This window comes from Scyliorhinus canicula, chromosome 22 (genome assembly GCF_902713615.1).
Source record: "Scyliorhinus canicula chromosome 22, sScyCan1.1, whole genome shotgun sequence".
NCBI lineage: Eukaryota > Metazoa > Chordata > Chondrichthyes > Carcharhiniformes > Scyliorhinidae > Scyliorhinus > Scyliorhinus canicula.
In genome coordinates, this window is record NC_052167.1 from 22,734,705 (window position 1) to 22,751,105 (window position 16,401).

A 16,401-nucleotide genomic window follows, 5' to 3' on the forward strand; every position below is an offset into this window, starting at 1 on the left:
GAATTGAAGGTCAAACAGTTTCGCATCTGTTCTGGAAATTATCTCGACGCTTATGAGCAGTTTGCCGGAGGTGAGGTGCAGTAATTGTGCGGAATCTGCACATTCTCCCCGTGTCTGCGTGGGTTTCCTCCGGGTGCTCCCACAAGTCCCGAAAGACGTGCTTGCTAGGGCAGCACGGTATCATTGTGGGTAGCACAACTGCTTCACAGCTCCAGGGTCCCAGGTTCAATTCCGGCTTGGGTCACTGTCTGTGCGGAGTCTGCACATCCTCCCCGTGTCTGCGTGGGTTTCCTCCGGGTGCTCCGGTTTCCTCCCACAGTCCAAAGATGTGCAGGTTAGGTGGATTGGCCATGATAAATTGCCCTTAGTGTCCAAAATTGCCCTTAGTGTTGGGTGAGGTTACTGGGTTATGGGGATAGGGTGGAGGTGTTGACCTTGGGTAGGGTGCTCTTTCCAAGAACCGGTGCAGACTCGATGGGCCGAATGGCCTCCTTCTGCACTGTAAATTCTAAAAAAAAAAATTCTATGGACATTCTGAATTCAGCGTACCCAATCAAGCGTCGGAATGTGGCGACTAGGGGATTTTCACAGTAACGTCATTGAAGTGTTAATGTAAGCCTACTTGTGGCACTAATAAAAGATTATTACATGTCAGGAAGCGTTGACCGTTTCTGCCTCCAGGAGCTGCCAGACCTGCTAAGTTTATCCAGCATTTCCTTTTTTTATTTCAGATTTCCAACATCCGTAGTATTTGGTTTTTATTTTTCGGGTGTATCTCTGGGTTGGACCTGAAGATTAAAAAAAATAATTTTCTGGGGTGCGAGTGATGCTGGCCTGTGTACCCTTAAATTGCCCCTCGAGGAGGGGGTGGTGAACTTTCCCTCCACTCCCACCCTCCCATCTGTAGGTACACCCACAATGCTGTTAGGGAGGGAGTCCCAGGATTTTGATCCAGCGGCAGTGAAGGAATGGCCGGTATATTTCCAAGTCAGGATGGCGAGTGACTTGGAGGGGAACTCGCAGGCGGTGGTGTTCCCCAACCGGCAGAGGTCACAGGCTCGGAAGGAGCTGCCGGCGGGGGCTTGGCGAGTTGCTTGCAGTGCGTCCTGTCGACGGTACACACTGGGCTGGTCTAGCACAGGGCTAAATCGCTGGCTTTTAAAGCAGACCAGGGCAGGCCAGCAGCACAGCTCAATACCCGTACCAGCCTCCCCAAACAGGCGCCGGAATAGGGGCTTTTCACAGTAACTTAATTCGAAGCCTACTTATGACAATAAGCGATTTTCACTTTGTTCATTCATTTCACCGCTGACATTGTTGAAGGTGACGGATGTGGTGTCTGGCAATCAGGGTGATGCTGGGCTATTAGCAGTGCTGCCTTAAGTATATCTGTACCTGGGGAGGGGTGATGATGCTGGACTATTAGCAGTGCTGCCGTGAGTGTATCTGTACCTGGGGAGGGGTGATGATGCTGGACTATTGGCAGTGTTGTGGAAGTATATCTGTGGACTGGGACGGTGTTGAAGTGGTGCCACACTGGGCTGTCTCTCCCTCCCTCTTTCTCTCTCTCTCTCTCCCCCCCCCCCCTCTCTCTTGCTAGCCTTGCAGCTTGCCTCCTCCCCCATGTCCCTGTGTACGTTGCTGCAGTCACGTAGGCTCTGGGTGCTGCTGGATGTCGGTGTTAGCGGCACCTCGCGGCTGCAGCAAGCTCCCGCTTCCACTTCCTCACTGGGCTCAGCCGCAATTGCAACACACGGCGTGTGAAACAGAAAGCGCAGGCGGGCCATTGACAGCTCAGCAGTTGCATCCTCTTTAATGGCAGCGCTGGCCGGAGCGTGGGGAACGCCTGCCCGAACCCCCAGATTGAGCTTCTTCCCTTCTCCGGCAGTAAATTGCAAGGCAATTGTTTTTTTTTAGCATTGCATTTGTTTTTATGTCTGTGTCCCAGTCTTAGGAGCTGCAATAACAGCGGGAAGCTCCATGCTGAGCCCAGTGTGTAGTGAGCCGGAGGATTCAGCTCCCGTTTACCAGACGTCCCAACGCAAATTAAACATCTGAACTGGGTTCCACTTAATAGCTCTGCTTCACATTCGCCCTTGCCAACCCCCCCCCCCCCCCCCACACACACACACAGTAGGTGGCCTGGAGTCTCCAGGTATTCCGTATTATGTATTCTCTTGTATTTTCTTGAATTTTGTTTAATTCCCTTTTCTTCCATGTACTGAATGATCTGTTGAGCTGCTTGCAGAAAAATACTTTTCACTGTACCTCGGTACACGTGACAATAAACCAATCCAATCCAATTCCAAACTCATAGAATTTACAGTGCAGAAAGAGGCTATTCTTCCCATCGAGTCTGCACCGGCCCTTTGAAAGAGCACCCACTCCTCCACCCTAATCCTGTAACACCACCTAACCTTTTGGGCACTAAAGGGTAATTTAGCACGGCCAATCCACCTAACCCGCACATCTTTGGACTGTGGGAGGAAACCCACGCAGACACGGGGAGAACGTGCAGACTCCGCACAGTCACCCAAGGCCGGGATTGAACCTGGGACTCTGGAGCTGTGAGGCAGCAGTGCTAACCACTGTGCCACCCCTCATTTCCAGGCATCACTGAAATTAGCAGAGGTGATAATAGCTTTAGCTGTTTCAACAAAAGTGGTATTGTCACTGGACTAGCAATCCAGAGAGCCGGAGCAAGATCCAGGTGCGAATCGCGCCACGGCAGATGGTGCAATTCAATAAAAGTCTGGAATTAAAAGCCTAACGACTTCCATAAAAACCATTGCCGATTGTCATAAAAACCCATCTGTTCCACGATTGTCCTTTAGGGAAGGAAATCTGCCGTCCTTACCCTGGCCTGGCCTACATGTGACTCCAGACCCACAGCAATGTGGTTGACTCTCAAATGCCCTCTGAAATGGAGGGCACTTAGGGCCAGCAATAAATGCTGGTCCAACCACCGACCCACACGTCCCGTAAAATGAATTAAAAAAAAATACATCTGTTTGCTCGTCACAACAATATCAAAACATGGGACGGGAACAGTCATTGAGAATCCACTGAAGTATAAAGTTTATTCATTTTCTGATTAAATAAAAAGTGCTGAAAATACTCAGCCGGCCTGGCAGCATCTGTGGGGAGAGAAGTTCGATGTTTTGAGTGGAATATGAGTCTTCAGAACCTTCCAAACCCACGACCGCTGCCATTTCGAAGGACAAGGGCAGCAGACACGTGGGATCACCATTACCTAGATGTTCCCCTCCAAATCACTCACCATCCTGACTTAGAAATATACCACCCTACCTTAACTATCGCTGTGTTAAAATCCATAAAATCTGCACTGACCCTCTGAAAGAGCAGCCTATCTAGGCCCACTGCCCCGCCCTATCCTTGTAACCCCACCTAACCTGCACATCATTGGAAAGCTAAGGGACAATTTAGCATGCCCAATCCACCTACCCTCCACATTTGTGGACTGTGGGAGGAAACCCACGCAGACACGAGGAGAACATGCAAACGCCACGCAGTCATCCGAGACTGGAATTGAACCTATGTCCCTGGCACTGTCAGGCAGCTGTGCTAACCACTGTGCCACTAGGCCTCCCTACCTAACAGCACTGTGGGTGTACCTACACCTCATGGGCTGCAAGTGGTTGAAGAAGGCAGCTCACCACCATCTCGAGGGCAATTAGGGATGGGAGATGAATGCTGGCCTTGCCAGAGACGTCCACATCCCATAAATGAATAATTTTTTTATAAAGGATGGTAGAAATATGATGAGTTTTATGCCATTGGAAGGGGAGGAAGAGGAAATACATAATATTGGCTGCTCACAATGTGGTCTCCTGCACATTGGGGAAACCAAAGACAGACTGGGTGATCACTTTGTGGAACACCTCCACTCAGTCTGCAAGCATAACCCCCGAGCCTCCGGTCGCCTGCCATTTCAATGCACCATCTCGCTCCCACGCTCACATATGTGTCCTTAGTGTTCCGGTGAAGCTCAACACAAGCTTGAGGAGCAACACCTCATCTCTGGGGCAGCACGGTAGCATAGTGGTTAGCACAAATGCTTCACAACTCCAGGGTCCCAGGTTCGATTCCCTGGCTTGGGTCACTGTCTGTGTGGAGTCTGCACATCCTCCCCGTGTGTGCGTGGGTTTCCTCCGGGTGCTCCGGTTTCCTCCCACAGTCCAAAGATGTGCAGGTTAGGTGGGTTGGCCATGATAAATTGCCCTTAGTGTCCGAAATTGCCCTTAGTGTTTGGTGGGGTTATGGGGATAGGGTGGAGGTGTTTACCTTGGGTAGGGTGCTCTTTCCAAGAGCCGGTGCAGACTCGATGGGCCCAATGGCCTCCTTCTGCACTGTAAATTCTATGATTCTATGATTCCAGTTAGGCACTTCACTTGCTGCCGACCTAAAAGTTGTTTTTCGTGGTTTTGCTTTTGGACAGAGCTGTTCAACATTCTGCCTTTCACATTCACTCTGGGCCAACGCTTTCTTTCCTTACCTCCACCACTGCCACTCCCGCTGCCTTTTGTTCCATGACATTTTTGTTCTTTAATTTCTCCCGCCATCACGCTATCCCAGACCTTTCCTTAGGCTCCGCCTCCCTTCCTAAGCAGAGTCATATTCGACTCAACACCGCAACTCTGTTTCTCTAATCACAGATGCTGAGTGTTTCCAGCACTTGTGCTTTTTATCTCGGATTTCCAGCATCTGCAGAATTTTGATTCTATTTCACATCTGATTGGATTGGGAAGGAGCCTCAGAAGGTTTGACATGTCGGTTAACCAGTGGCAGGAGATTAGGGGGCTGGACACAGAGGCAGGGGTTTGTGATGACCGCTCCAGGAATACATGGGACCACTGGTCTAGTATGAAGATATCAAGCATTCAGAGGACAGAAAAGAGTGTTTTATCATGCCTTTGTTACGATCCCAAACTGACAGTCAGGTCCCAGAATGGAAACCTGCCTCAATACACCATGACTTTCACTATTTGTTTAGAGACACAGATGAATAGTCAGAGGGCTGCCAATTAACTTTAAACAAAAGAATAAAACCTTTATTAAACATGAAGAAATTTGACAGTAACACAATACTCCTTCACCCTTCTATAACCTCACAGATTTTTAAGGATAACACAAGTGTTATGGGCCAGGGTTTAGAGAACCCCAAAGTGTATCGTGGAATTCACCTGACCCACAACTTTTAATAGATTGTGGTATGGGGAGCACACGGCCCACTCTAGGTGTGGTACAGCAGAAATGGAAAAGTTTTTTTTTAAAGCAAAAAAAAATGTTTATTCTATGAACTCAAGTTAACCTTTTTAAAACATACAGTGAACATCTTAGCAACCATCAATTCAAATACAACCCCCAAAGACTACAACACTAAGTAAACCTTTAGGCTTTCTCTTTTTAAGATCCATACGACTTAAAAACAAAACCTTTATCAGAAGCACATCAGGTTAAAGTCACTACTGAAAACATTTATAATTCTGAATTCGCCAAATGATCAAGAGATAGTCTTTTGATGGCAGAGAGAACAGCAGTACACCTGCTTGGTCTGGCTTCAACTCCAACACTGAAAATGAAAATAAAACACACCCTGCAACAAATGTTAAAAGCTGACAGACAGCCCAGCTCCACCCACTCTCTGACATCACTGCAGTAGTAAACACCTATTTCTTAAAGGTACTCTCACTACAGATATTTACATACACACCCATTTATAAACACCCATTTCTTAAAGGTACTCTCACAGCACACAAGTTTGTTCTTGGTGAGTACACAGTCCATGTGTACAGGCTAACTGTAATCATACATAGAACATAGAACAGTACAGCACAGAACAGGCCCTTCGGCCCTCGATGTTGTGCCGAGCAATGATCGGGGTGGCACGGTGGCGCAGTGGTTAGCACTGCTGCCCACGACGCTGAGGACCTGGGTTCGATCCCGGCCCTGGGTCACTGTCCATGTGGAGTTTGCACATTCTCCCCGTGTCTACGTGGGTCTCACCCCCACAACCCAAAGATGTGCAGGTTAGGGGGACTGGCCACGCTAAATTACCCCTTAATTGGAAAAAAAATAATTGAGTACTCTAAATTTATATTTAAAAAAACAAAGGCTGCAAATGAAGCAGGATGCCTAAGGCTTTCACAGTTTTGATCGTCCTATTCTGATATCTCCCTCCGATTATCCATATAAACTGCAGTTTTCTGCTCTGACCACGAGCATGCTCTCTGTCGCTGCCCAGACATACACCGTGATAATAATAATAATCGCTTGCCCTTGTGGCATTCGTTGTAATATTGAAGGAAATTCATATTGACGTACACTTTTGTCCCGTTTTGCTGTGGTGTCACTACATGTGTTATAAGATGGTATGTTTTAGAAAATACAGGGAAATAAATTGGCACAGATTGTTACAAACAGGCAACGCCTATGCAATTGGGATAGCATAGGGATACATACATAGAAGATAGGAGCAGGAGGAGACCTTTTGACCCTTCAAGTTTGCTCCACCATTCATTTTTTAAAATAAGTTTAGATTACCCAATTCATTTTTTCCAATTAAGGGGCAATTTAGCGTGTTCAATCCACCTACCTTGCACATCTTTGGGTTGTGGGGTCGAAACCCACGCAAACACGAATGTGCAAACTCCACACAGACAGTGATCCAGAGCCGGGATCGAACCTGGGACCTCGGCACCGTGAGACTGCAGGGCTAACCCATTGTGCCACCGTGCTGCCCTCTGCTCCGCCATTCATCACGATCATGGCTGATCATCCAACTCAATAGCCTAATCCTGCTTTCCCCCATAGCCTTTGAACCCATTCTCCCCAAGTGCTATATCCAGCCACCTCTTGAACATATTTGATGTTTTAGTTCCTACTACTTCCTGTGGTAATGAATTCCACAGGCTCGCCACTCTTTGGGTGAAGAAATATCTCTTTATCTCTTGTCCGAAATGGTTTACCCTGAATCCTCAGACTGTGACATCTGGTTCTGGACACACCCATCATTGGTAACATCTTCCCTGCATCGACCCTGTTTAGTCCCAATAGAATTTTAATAAGTCTCTGAGATCCCCTTTCATTCTTCTGAACTCCAGTGAGAACAATCCCAACCTAGTCAATCTCTCCCCATATGACAGTCCCGCCATCCCTGGAAGCAGTGAATACTTCCTCAATCTGCCTGTTAAGTGGCGATGCTGCAGAATTGGGAAGAAGGTTAATAAATGTACACTTGTGCACAACGTTTCAGTGAAATCTACATTACGTTTTCTCTTTTTGCGTTCCAGGAGCCAGTCGTGTTGACTGATACCAACCTGGTGTACCCAGCGCTGAAATGGGACCTGGAGTACTTGCAGGAGAACATTGGCGATGGGGACTTTTCTGTTTATGTCGCTAAAACACACAAATTCTTGTACTATGATGAAAAGAAAATGGTTAACTTCAAGAACTTCAAGCCAAAGTCTAGACGGGTTGAGATGAAATTCAGTGAGTTTGCGGAAAAACTTGGTAAAATCGAGCAAGGTGACAGCAGGTAAAACATGAACACCAGACCTTGTACTGCGCAGCTAAAGCACTTAGCCTTAATGAAAATGCTGTTTGATCCTGGACTAGAGGGAAAAGGCAACTTGGATTTATTTAGTACCTTTCCCAAACCTCAGGATGGCCAAAAGCGCTTTGCAGCCAATGAGGTACTTTTGAAATCTAGATACTTTAGTCATGTAGGAAAATTGGTGACCAATTTGCACATAATAATGTCCCGTAAACGGCGACGGAAACACAAAATGCTAGAAATTCTCTGCAGTTGAGTACCCAGTTCATTTTTCCAATTAAAGGGCAATTTAGCGTGGCCAATCCACCTACCCTGCACATCTTTGGGTTGTGGGGGCGAACCCCACGCAGACACGGGGAGAATGTGCAAACTCCACACGGACAGTGACCCAGAGCCGGGATCGAACCTGGGACCTCAGCGCCGTGAGGCTACTGCGCCACCGTGATGCCCTAATTCTCTGCAGATCTGGCAGCATCTGTTCAGAGAGAGGCAGAGTGGGATTTTCTGGCCTGTCTCAGGAAACTCTTGCCCTAAGTATCAGCCTGATGACCTTCCGTCGGAAGTTTGGGATTTACTAAGTTTTAAGCAAGTGAAAGGGGATGGTGGAAGGACGGGTAAAGGGACGTCCTGGGAGAAAAAGGAGAGATTCAAAGATTAGCACTGTTATTTCACAGCGCCAAGGACCCGGGTTGGATTCCCAGCTTGGGTCGCTGTCTGTGAGGACATAGACATGGAACATACAGTGCAGAAGGAGGCCATTCGGCCCATCGAGTCTGCACCAACCACTTAAGCCATCACTTCCACCCTATCCCCGTAACCCACCTAACTTGTTTGGTCACTAAAGGCAATTTACCATGGCCAATCCACCTAACCTGCATGTCTTTGGACTGTGGGAGGAAACCGGAGCACCCGGAGGAAACCCACGCAGACACAGGGAGAACGTGCAGACTCATCACAGACAGTGACCCAGCAGGGAATCGAACCTGGGACCCTGGCGCTGTGAAGCCACAGTGCTAGCTACTTGTGCTACCGTGCTGTCCAGTCTGCACGTTCTGCCTGTGTCTGCGTGGGTTTCCTCCGGGTGCTCCAGTTTTCTCCCACAGTCCAAAGATGTGCGGGTTAGGTGGATTGGCCGTGCTAAATTGCCCGTAGTGTAAGGTTAATGGGGAGGATTGTTGGGTTACGGGTATACAGGTTACGTGGGTTTAAGTAGGGTGATCATTGCTCGGCACAACATCGAGGGCCGAAGGGCCTGTTCTGTGCTGTACTGTTCTATATTCTATCTATAAAAAAAGTCCCAAAGGACGTGCTTGTTAGGTGAATTGGACATTCTGAATTCTCCCTCTGTGTACCCGAACACGCACTGGAATGTGGCGACGAGGGGATTTTCACAGTAACTTCATTGCAGTGTTAATGTAAGCCTACTTGTGACACTAATAATGATTATTATTATTAAAAAGAGTTCATGACGCATGGCCACGGTAATGGGACAAGCAAAGAAACAAAACATTTGACCAGAGCGGAAAATCATGAACAGCTGCTGTGGTAAAGTAAAGGAGAATGAGAGAAAAATATAAACCAGCAAAGAGAAGGGAAATGATAGAGGGGCCTGGGTTAAGATTGAGCATTGTTGAACTCAATGTTGAATTCAGATGGCTGTAAAGTGGCCATTCGAAAGATGGCGCGCTGTTCCTCGAGCTTGGTTTGATCTTCATTGGAACATAGCAGGAGACTGAGGACAGAAAGGTCAGAGAGTGGGAACAAGGTGGAGAATTAAAATGGCAGGCAACTGGAAGCTTGGGGTCATGATTGAGGACTGAATAGAGATGTTCGGCAAAGCGGTTCCCGAGTCTGCGTTATGAAGAGGCAACCACATTGTGAGCAGTGAATGATATTGAAAAAAGTACAAGGAAATTACTGTTTCACTTTCGGCGGTCTTGTCTGGTGATGGCACAGTGGTTAGCACTGCTGCCTCACAGCGCCAGGGACCCAGGTTCGATTCCGGCCTCGGGTGACTGTGTGGAGTTTGCACCTTCTCCCCATGTCTGCGTGGGTTTCCTCCGGGTGCTCCGGTTTCCTCCCAAGTCCAAAAATGTGCAGGTTAGGTGGATTGGACATGATCAATGTACGAGGGCATTGCAGAGAAGTGGATCCAGGTCAGGTGCCCTTTCAGAGGGCCGGTCCAGATTTGATGGGCCAAATGGCGGTCTTCTGCACTGTTGGGATTCGATGATAAGGGTTAAGGTAAAAGTGCAGCATCTTTTATGGTTTGCGTGGGTGAGGAAGACCCTACGGGTTAGGAGGGTTGTCCTGGAGTGGGGGGGGGGGTTGGCTGGCACTGCCAAGCATGATGAACTACTACTGGGCAGCGAACATCGCCATGGTTAGCAAATGGGTTGAGGGGGTGGGATGGGCCGGCGTGGGATCGGATGGAAGGCGGCATCGTGTAGGAGAACGAGTTTGAGGGCCTTACAGTCAGCGCCAGATATTCTGTGAGCCCAGTGGCGGTGGCGGCCTCAAGGGTATTTGGGCAGTGGAGGCAGCATTTGGGACTGGAGGGTGCCTCAGTGTGGGCACTGATCTAGGGGAGGGGAGGGGGGGAGGGGGGGGGGGGGTAAGTGGGCGTTGATGGTTTATAATGTTGTTTGGCTGTTCTGCTTTTGTCTGTTTATATGAAAATGCCTTGAATAAAATGTATATTTTTTGAAAGTGCAGATGTTGTAGAGGAGCAAGCAGTGAGGATGACCAGTTTAGTGATGTTGGATAAGGGTAAATTCTAGTCATGACCCCTGCTGTGCTTCGAATAGCGCCATACACTCTTTTGCATCCACTTGAGAGAGATTTGGTTTAAAATTTCTTCTGAGAAATAGTTGGATACTTACTGTACTATGTGTTTATTTTTTAACATTTCCCCCCCTCTCCTCAAAATATTTAACCCGTCATGAAGTGTGTCCCATGGGCAGCAGAAGGTTTTCTGATCCATTCCTCAAAGCTCAGCTCTGAGCCCAGATAAAGAATATCAGACTATTTGACTAATTGAGGCATCACAGCTGAGCTTAGCCCTCCTCGTCCGCTGTCAAACTGCAGTGGTGCCTTACTAACCACCTAGAGTTCAAATTTCATTGTGTTTTTCAAACCCATCAACCCTATCTGAGGCCATTCTATCACTCAACACCATTGGACCTGGAATTAAAGCAGGGTCTTTCACCTTCCCGTGGGCTCTTACTGCTTGAGCTGGGAGCCCCTTGGCTGGCTTTCAGTCACCACCTTGACAGCATTAGTTCCCAGGTTTATTGTTGGAAAAGTAACTTTTAACAGGAGGACCACGTTAAGCTTGCTGCTTCCCTGCTAGCAAACCAACTTCCGAAAATGAAGACTGAATAAACACTGTCAAGACTGTCATTTCAGCTTTCCACCTGAACCAATTGAAAGCTAGGGAAGAACCTCCTGTCCAATTCTGTGGTTAACCACTCACCCACGCACAGACGCCAAAATAGAATAGCATCCCTAAAGTGCAGAAGGCGGCCATTCAGCCCCATCGAGTCTGCAATGACCCTCCAAAAGAGCACTCTGTCTAGGCCCAATCCCCTGCCCTATCCCCGTAACCTGCACCCAATCCAAGCCCACACCTCCACCCCAACCCAGCAACCCCACTTAACGTTTGGACACTATGGGGCAATTTAGTGTGGCAAATCCTCCTAACCTGCACATCTTTGGACTGTGGAGGAAACTGGAACACCCGGAGGAAACCCACGCAGACACTGGGAGAACGTGCAGACTCTGCACAGACCCAAGCCGGGAATCGAATCCGGGTCCCTGGCGCTGTGAAGCAGCAGTGCTAACCACTGTGCTACCATGTCGCCCGTTTGTTTATAATTTAGAAAAGTGCACTATTCTCATTGACTGTATTTTTCAAGAGAGTGTATTTGTGTGTGTTCAGTCTTTGGGGTGAACACGTGAATAAGCAATCCTCTTTGTTTAAATCCGCAAAAAACTTGCTGCTGTTTTTGATACTCGGGTTATGAAACACACACGTCTTCATTTCTGAAAACCGCTGATTAGACAGTAAGGGAAGGGAAAAGAGATTTCAGTTCTCTCTCATCCCTGGACCGTATCACCACACTCAAAAAGAAACATTCTCTTCTGCATTTGGCTACCCACGTGTTTCCTTCATGTCAGAGTTGACACGGTAATGCTAGCCAGCCATGAAAATGGAAAAAAAAATGATTCCCAGCTGGGTCACTGTCTGTGTGGAGTCTGCACGTCCTCCCCCTGTGTGCGTGGGTTTCCTCCGGGTGCTCCGGTTTCCTCCCACAGTCCAAAGATGTGCGGGTTAGGTGGATTGGCCATGCTAAATTGCCTGTAGTGTCCTAATAAAAGTAAGGTTAAGGGGGGGGTTGTTGGGTTACGGGTATAGGGTGGATACGTGGGTTTGGGTAGGGTGATCATGGCTCGGCACAACATCGAGGGCCGAAGGGCCTGTTCTGTGCTGTACTGTTCTATGTTCTATGTCACGAGTAAAAAAAAAAAAATATTGTCACGAGTAGGCTTCAACTGAAGTTACTGTGAAAAGCCCCTAGTCGCCACATTCCGGCGCCTGTTCGGGGAGGCCGGTATGGGAAAGTGTGGAAACTCCTTGGTGTGAAGCATAGAATCATAGAATTAAGAGTGCAGAAGAAGGCCATTTGGCCCATCGAGTCTGCACCGGCCCTTGGAAAGAGTACTTAAGGCCATGCCTCCACCCTATCCCCGTAAACCAGTAACCCCACCTAACCTTTTTTGGACATTAAAGGCATTTAGCATGGCCAATCCACCTAACCTGCATTTCTTTGGACTGTGGGAGGAAACCCACACAGACACGGGGATTTGTGCAGACAGTGACCCAAGCCGGGAATCAAACCTGGAACCCTGAACTGTGAAGCAACGGTGCTAACCACTGTGCTACCTAAAGCAGACTGAATCTGGATAATGTTCCATTATGTGCACACGCTATCTTCTTCGAAGTGAAATGGTAGCCCTATTGTTCAAGTTGCTTTTTATCAAACAACATTGGAAACACATTGTTAAGTGAGTAAAAAGGGCTTATGGCTTCCTGTAGTCACGGAGGTTGCTGCGATTGACCTGTGTCCCTCCAAAAGATCAGGGAAGGGAGGCAGAAGTCAGTGAGGGTTCCAGACCCTAATCACTACTATCTGAAGGCCTTTTCTGAAAATGTGCGTGCTTGTGATGGGATCGTGCTTACCTGCGATGCCCCTTCATGCCGTCCAGTTCTAAGGACTCTCTTGAGAAATGGTCCCATAATTTACATTTGGGCTTAAGAACAAATTGACAGAAAATATAGCTAATGTTGAGGAAGAATGCAGCATAGTTCAAGAAAACATAGAAAACTTGTAGATTTGGCAGCGAAGTGGCTTTAATACAGATTTAATAAATGCCATAGAACAATGTTTTTCAAACTTTTTTTCCTGAGACCCACTTTTGCCAACCAGCCAACATTTGGGACCCACGCCAGACGACCGTCGCGACACACACCGGCCAACCTTCACTGACCTTTGCAACACACACAAGTTCACTTGCATTCAATGTGAAAGAGCCTGGTTGGTCCTTACATTCTCACTCCAATCATGTTCACAGGAAGAGGGAGGAATGCACACATCAAGTGCAGACTTCAGCCAGTTCCTTTGTGCCATCTTCATCTTTGTGAGAACGGAAAATCCAACCTGACACATATAGGTTGTCATGAAAGGCAACAGCAACAAAATGCTTGTTTTACTCAGCACTGGATAGTTCTGGGAGATGCTATTACAGCCTCATGGGCTTTTGGCATTTTTTAAATGTGTTATCAGAGGTCAGGAGCAGCAGCATAGTCTTTTCATTTGGAGACAGCTGTAAGTTAATAACTGATCTGGGGTCTCAACCTTAAAGGGAACTTATCACCCACCATTTCACTTTCAAAATCTAAAACCTCTTCTATCATTTGCCAATACTTCCCTGCATGTAACACATGGCTTTGCATCCTTAGTTGCATTGGCACAATTGACAAAACCATACTTCAAGAAATCATCTTCATACTGCTTTGTTCCCGAGTTGAGTTTGTTCTCTGTTAACCAGAGACTGTACAGAGCTTAAAACAAGTACTGCTCTGTCCTGTGCTGGGCTCCTGAGCAGCTCTCTGCAGCAGATTCACATGTAAGATCCTGGCCAGTAAGTTCACTGACCATTTATTTCTCTGACTGGCTCTTAACTTGTAAGAAAATTATTGATCTTCTCAGTCCTATTGCCTTGCTTGCCAGCAGCTAGGAAATGGAAGAAGCTCACCTCTGATTTCGGGCCGAAAGCGCGTACATACCGAGCGCTTGTCGTCAAGTGCAAGTGCAGGGAGCGTGGCCTGCTCACTACTCCCCCTTCTGGCCAGGAGAGTCATTTCTTTCTTATGTTAAAGGCGGCAGTGGCTACCATTTTTTTTTAATGAATCTTTTTATTCTCCTCATTTTCATCAGTAAACTAAAGAAAAAACAAATACAATAACAATCCCCCAGTCAAAAAAAAACGCACCCCACTCAATATACAGACTAAGATATCTGCACGTGCATTCCAGGTAAAAAAACAAAAATTCACAATCAATCCATAAACAGTGTAACCAAAGACAGCAATACCGCCGACCCCCCCCCCCCCCAACCAACCCTTCCTATCCGTCATCCTCTTAACTCCGGGCCCTGCCCACTGGGCTTGGCCAATCCCGTCCCATTGTTGTGGCCGCCATTCTCAATGAAAATGCTGGCAGCAGCCGTTGGGTTCTTCACCCTCGATCGAGGGCCAGAGCGGGAACGCTGCGGCCGATTACTCCGCCACCCTCCCAACACCCACCCGCGCGGCCCACGCTTTGAAAAACCCTGCCACAGAAAGTGACAAACTGAATTCCAGTTGAGAATAATGCATAAAGGTGTTAACAAAATTGAGATTTGTTTCAAATTCATACTTTTCAATTCAAAAGTAATACAATGCAAAATACTGCAGATATTCGGGGTAGCACAGTGGTTAGCACTGTGGCTTCACAGCGCAAGGGTCCCAGGTTCCATTCCCAGCTGGGTCACTGTTCTCTCTGGGCCTGTCCTCCGGGTGCTCCGGTTTCCTCCCACAAGCCCCGAAAGACGTGCTTGTTAGGTAATTTGAACATTCTGAATTTTCCCTCTGTGTACCCGAACAGGTGCCGGAGTGTGGCGACTGGGGGCTTTTCACAGTATCTTCATTGCGATGTAAGCCTACTTGTGGCAATAAAGATTATTATTATATTGTAAACCTGAAAAGCATAAAATGTTGGAAATACTTATCATAGAATCCCGACAGTGCAGAAGGAGGCTATTCAACCCATCGAGTGTGCACCGACCGGCCCACTCAGAGCCCCCACCCAACCTACACATCCTCGGACGCTAAGGGGCAATTTTAGCATGGCCAATCCACCTAACCTGTACATCTTTGGGACTGTGGGAGGAAAGCGGAGCACCCGGAGGAAACCCACGCAGACACGGGGAGAAAGTGCAAACTCCACACACAGAGTCACCCAAGGCCGGAATTGAACCCACTTCCCTGGTGCTGCGAGGCAGCAGTGCTAACCGCTGTGCTACCGTGCCATCTATTCTCTCGTGCTCGACAGGTCTGATGGCGTCTGTGGCGAGAAAAGCAAGAGTTAACATTTCGGGTTAATTACTCAGTTCTGATGACAGGTTGTTGATCTGAATCATTAACTTTATTTCCCTCTCTTGGAATGCTGCCAGACCTGCTGAGTAGTTACAGCATTTTCTATTCCAGTTTCAAACGCAGTGAAGCTATATTAAACTGCCTCAGGACCCTGGTGCTGTACACAATCCTAGCCTCCATATAATAAAAAGCACATCGAAGCACTGTCAAAAGTGCAGAAATGATCAGATCTGAGAGGCTACAGCTATCGGAAAAGAACAAACGGGTTGTGGGTTTTTTTTTGGTTTCGAGATGACAGGACCGAAAGATGATCTGATCGAGATCTTTGAAATTATGAATGGACAGGATAGATGTGGAAAGAATGTTTCCACGTATAGGGAGGAACCAAAGCTAGTGTCATGAATACAAGTCCATGAGTAATAAATATAGTGAGGAGAAATCTATTTACTCAGTGGTTGGATTACGGAACTAGCTACCACAGGAAGAGCTTGAGGCGAATGATTAGAGGCTCTCAAGAGGAAACTAGAGAAGCATATGAGAGAAAAGCGAATGTAAAGATGTATTGAAAAGATATGATTAAATATGAGACAAGGTAGATGAAATGAAATGAAAATTGCTTATTGTCACGAGTAGGCTTCAATGAAGTTACTGTGAAAAGCCCCTAGTCGCCACATTCCGGCTCCTGTCCGGGGAGGCTGGTACGGGAATCGAACCGTGCTGCTGGCCTGCTTGGTCTGCTTTAAAAGCTAGCGATTTAGCCCAGTGTGCTAAACCAGCCCCTGGGAGTAGACCTGTCTGGAGAATAAACGGCAACGCAGACTAGTTGGGTCGATTCAACAGTTTCTGCGCTGCATACGCCTATTGTTCAGAGCAGCACATTTTCTCGGAATAAATTAGTAGCACAGTGGTTAGCACTGCAGCTTCACAGCGCCAGGGTCCCAGGTTCGATTCCCCGCTGGGCCACTGTCTGTGCGGAGTCTGCACGTTCTCCCCGTGTCTGCGTGGGTTTCCTCCCACAGTCCAAATACGTGCAGGTTAGGTGGCTTGGCCATGATCAATTGCCCTTAGTGACTAAAAGGATTAGGAGGCGTTATTGGGTTACGGGGATAGGGTAGGTCTGAAGGCTT

At 47.6% G+C, this 16,401-nt stretch overlaps 1 protein-coding gene across 1 annotated transcript in view; it reads left to right on the forward strand.

Moving 5' to 3' along the window:
• hif1an (hypoxia inducible factor 1 subunit alpha inhibitor) overlaps positions 1–16,401 on the forward strand; it is a 65,023-nt gene that overhangs the window by 22,289 nt on the left and 26,333 nt on the right. Inside the window, exon 2 of the mRNA XM_038783049.1 lies at positions 7,314–7,558. Coding sequence (XP_038638977.1) covers positions 7,314–7,558 — 245 coding nt within the window. The remainder of the gene's footprint in view (positions 1–7,313; positions 7,559–16,401) is intronic.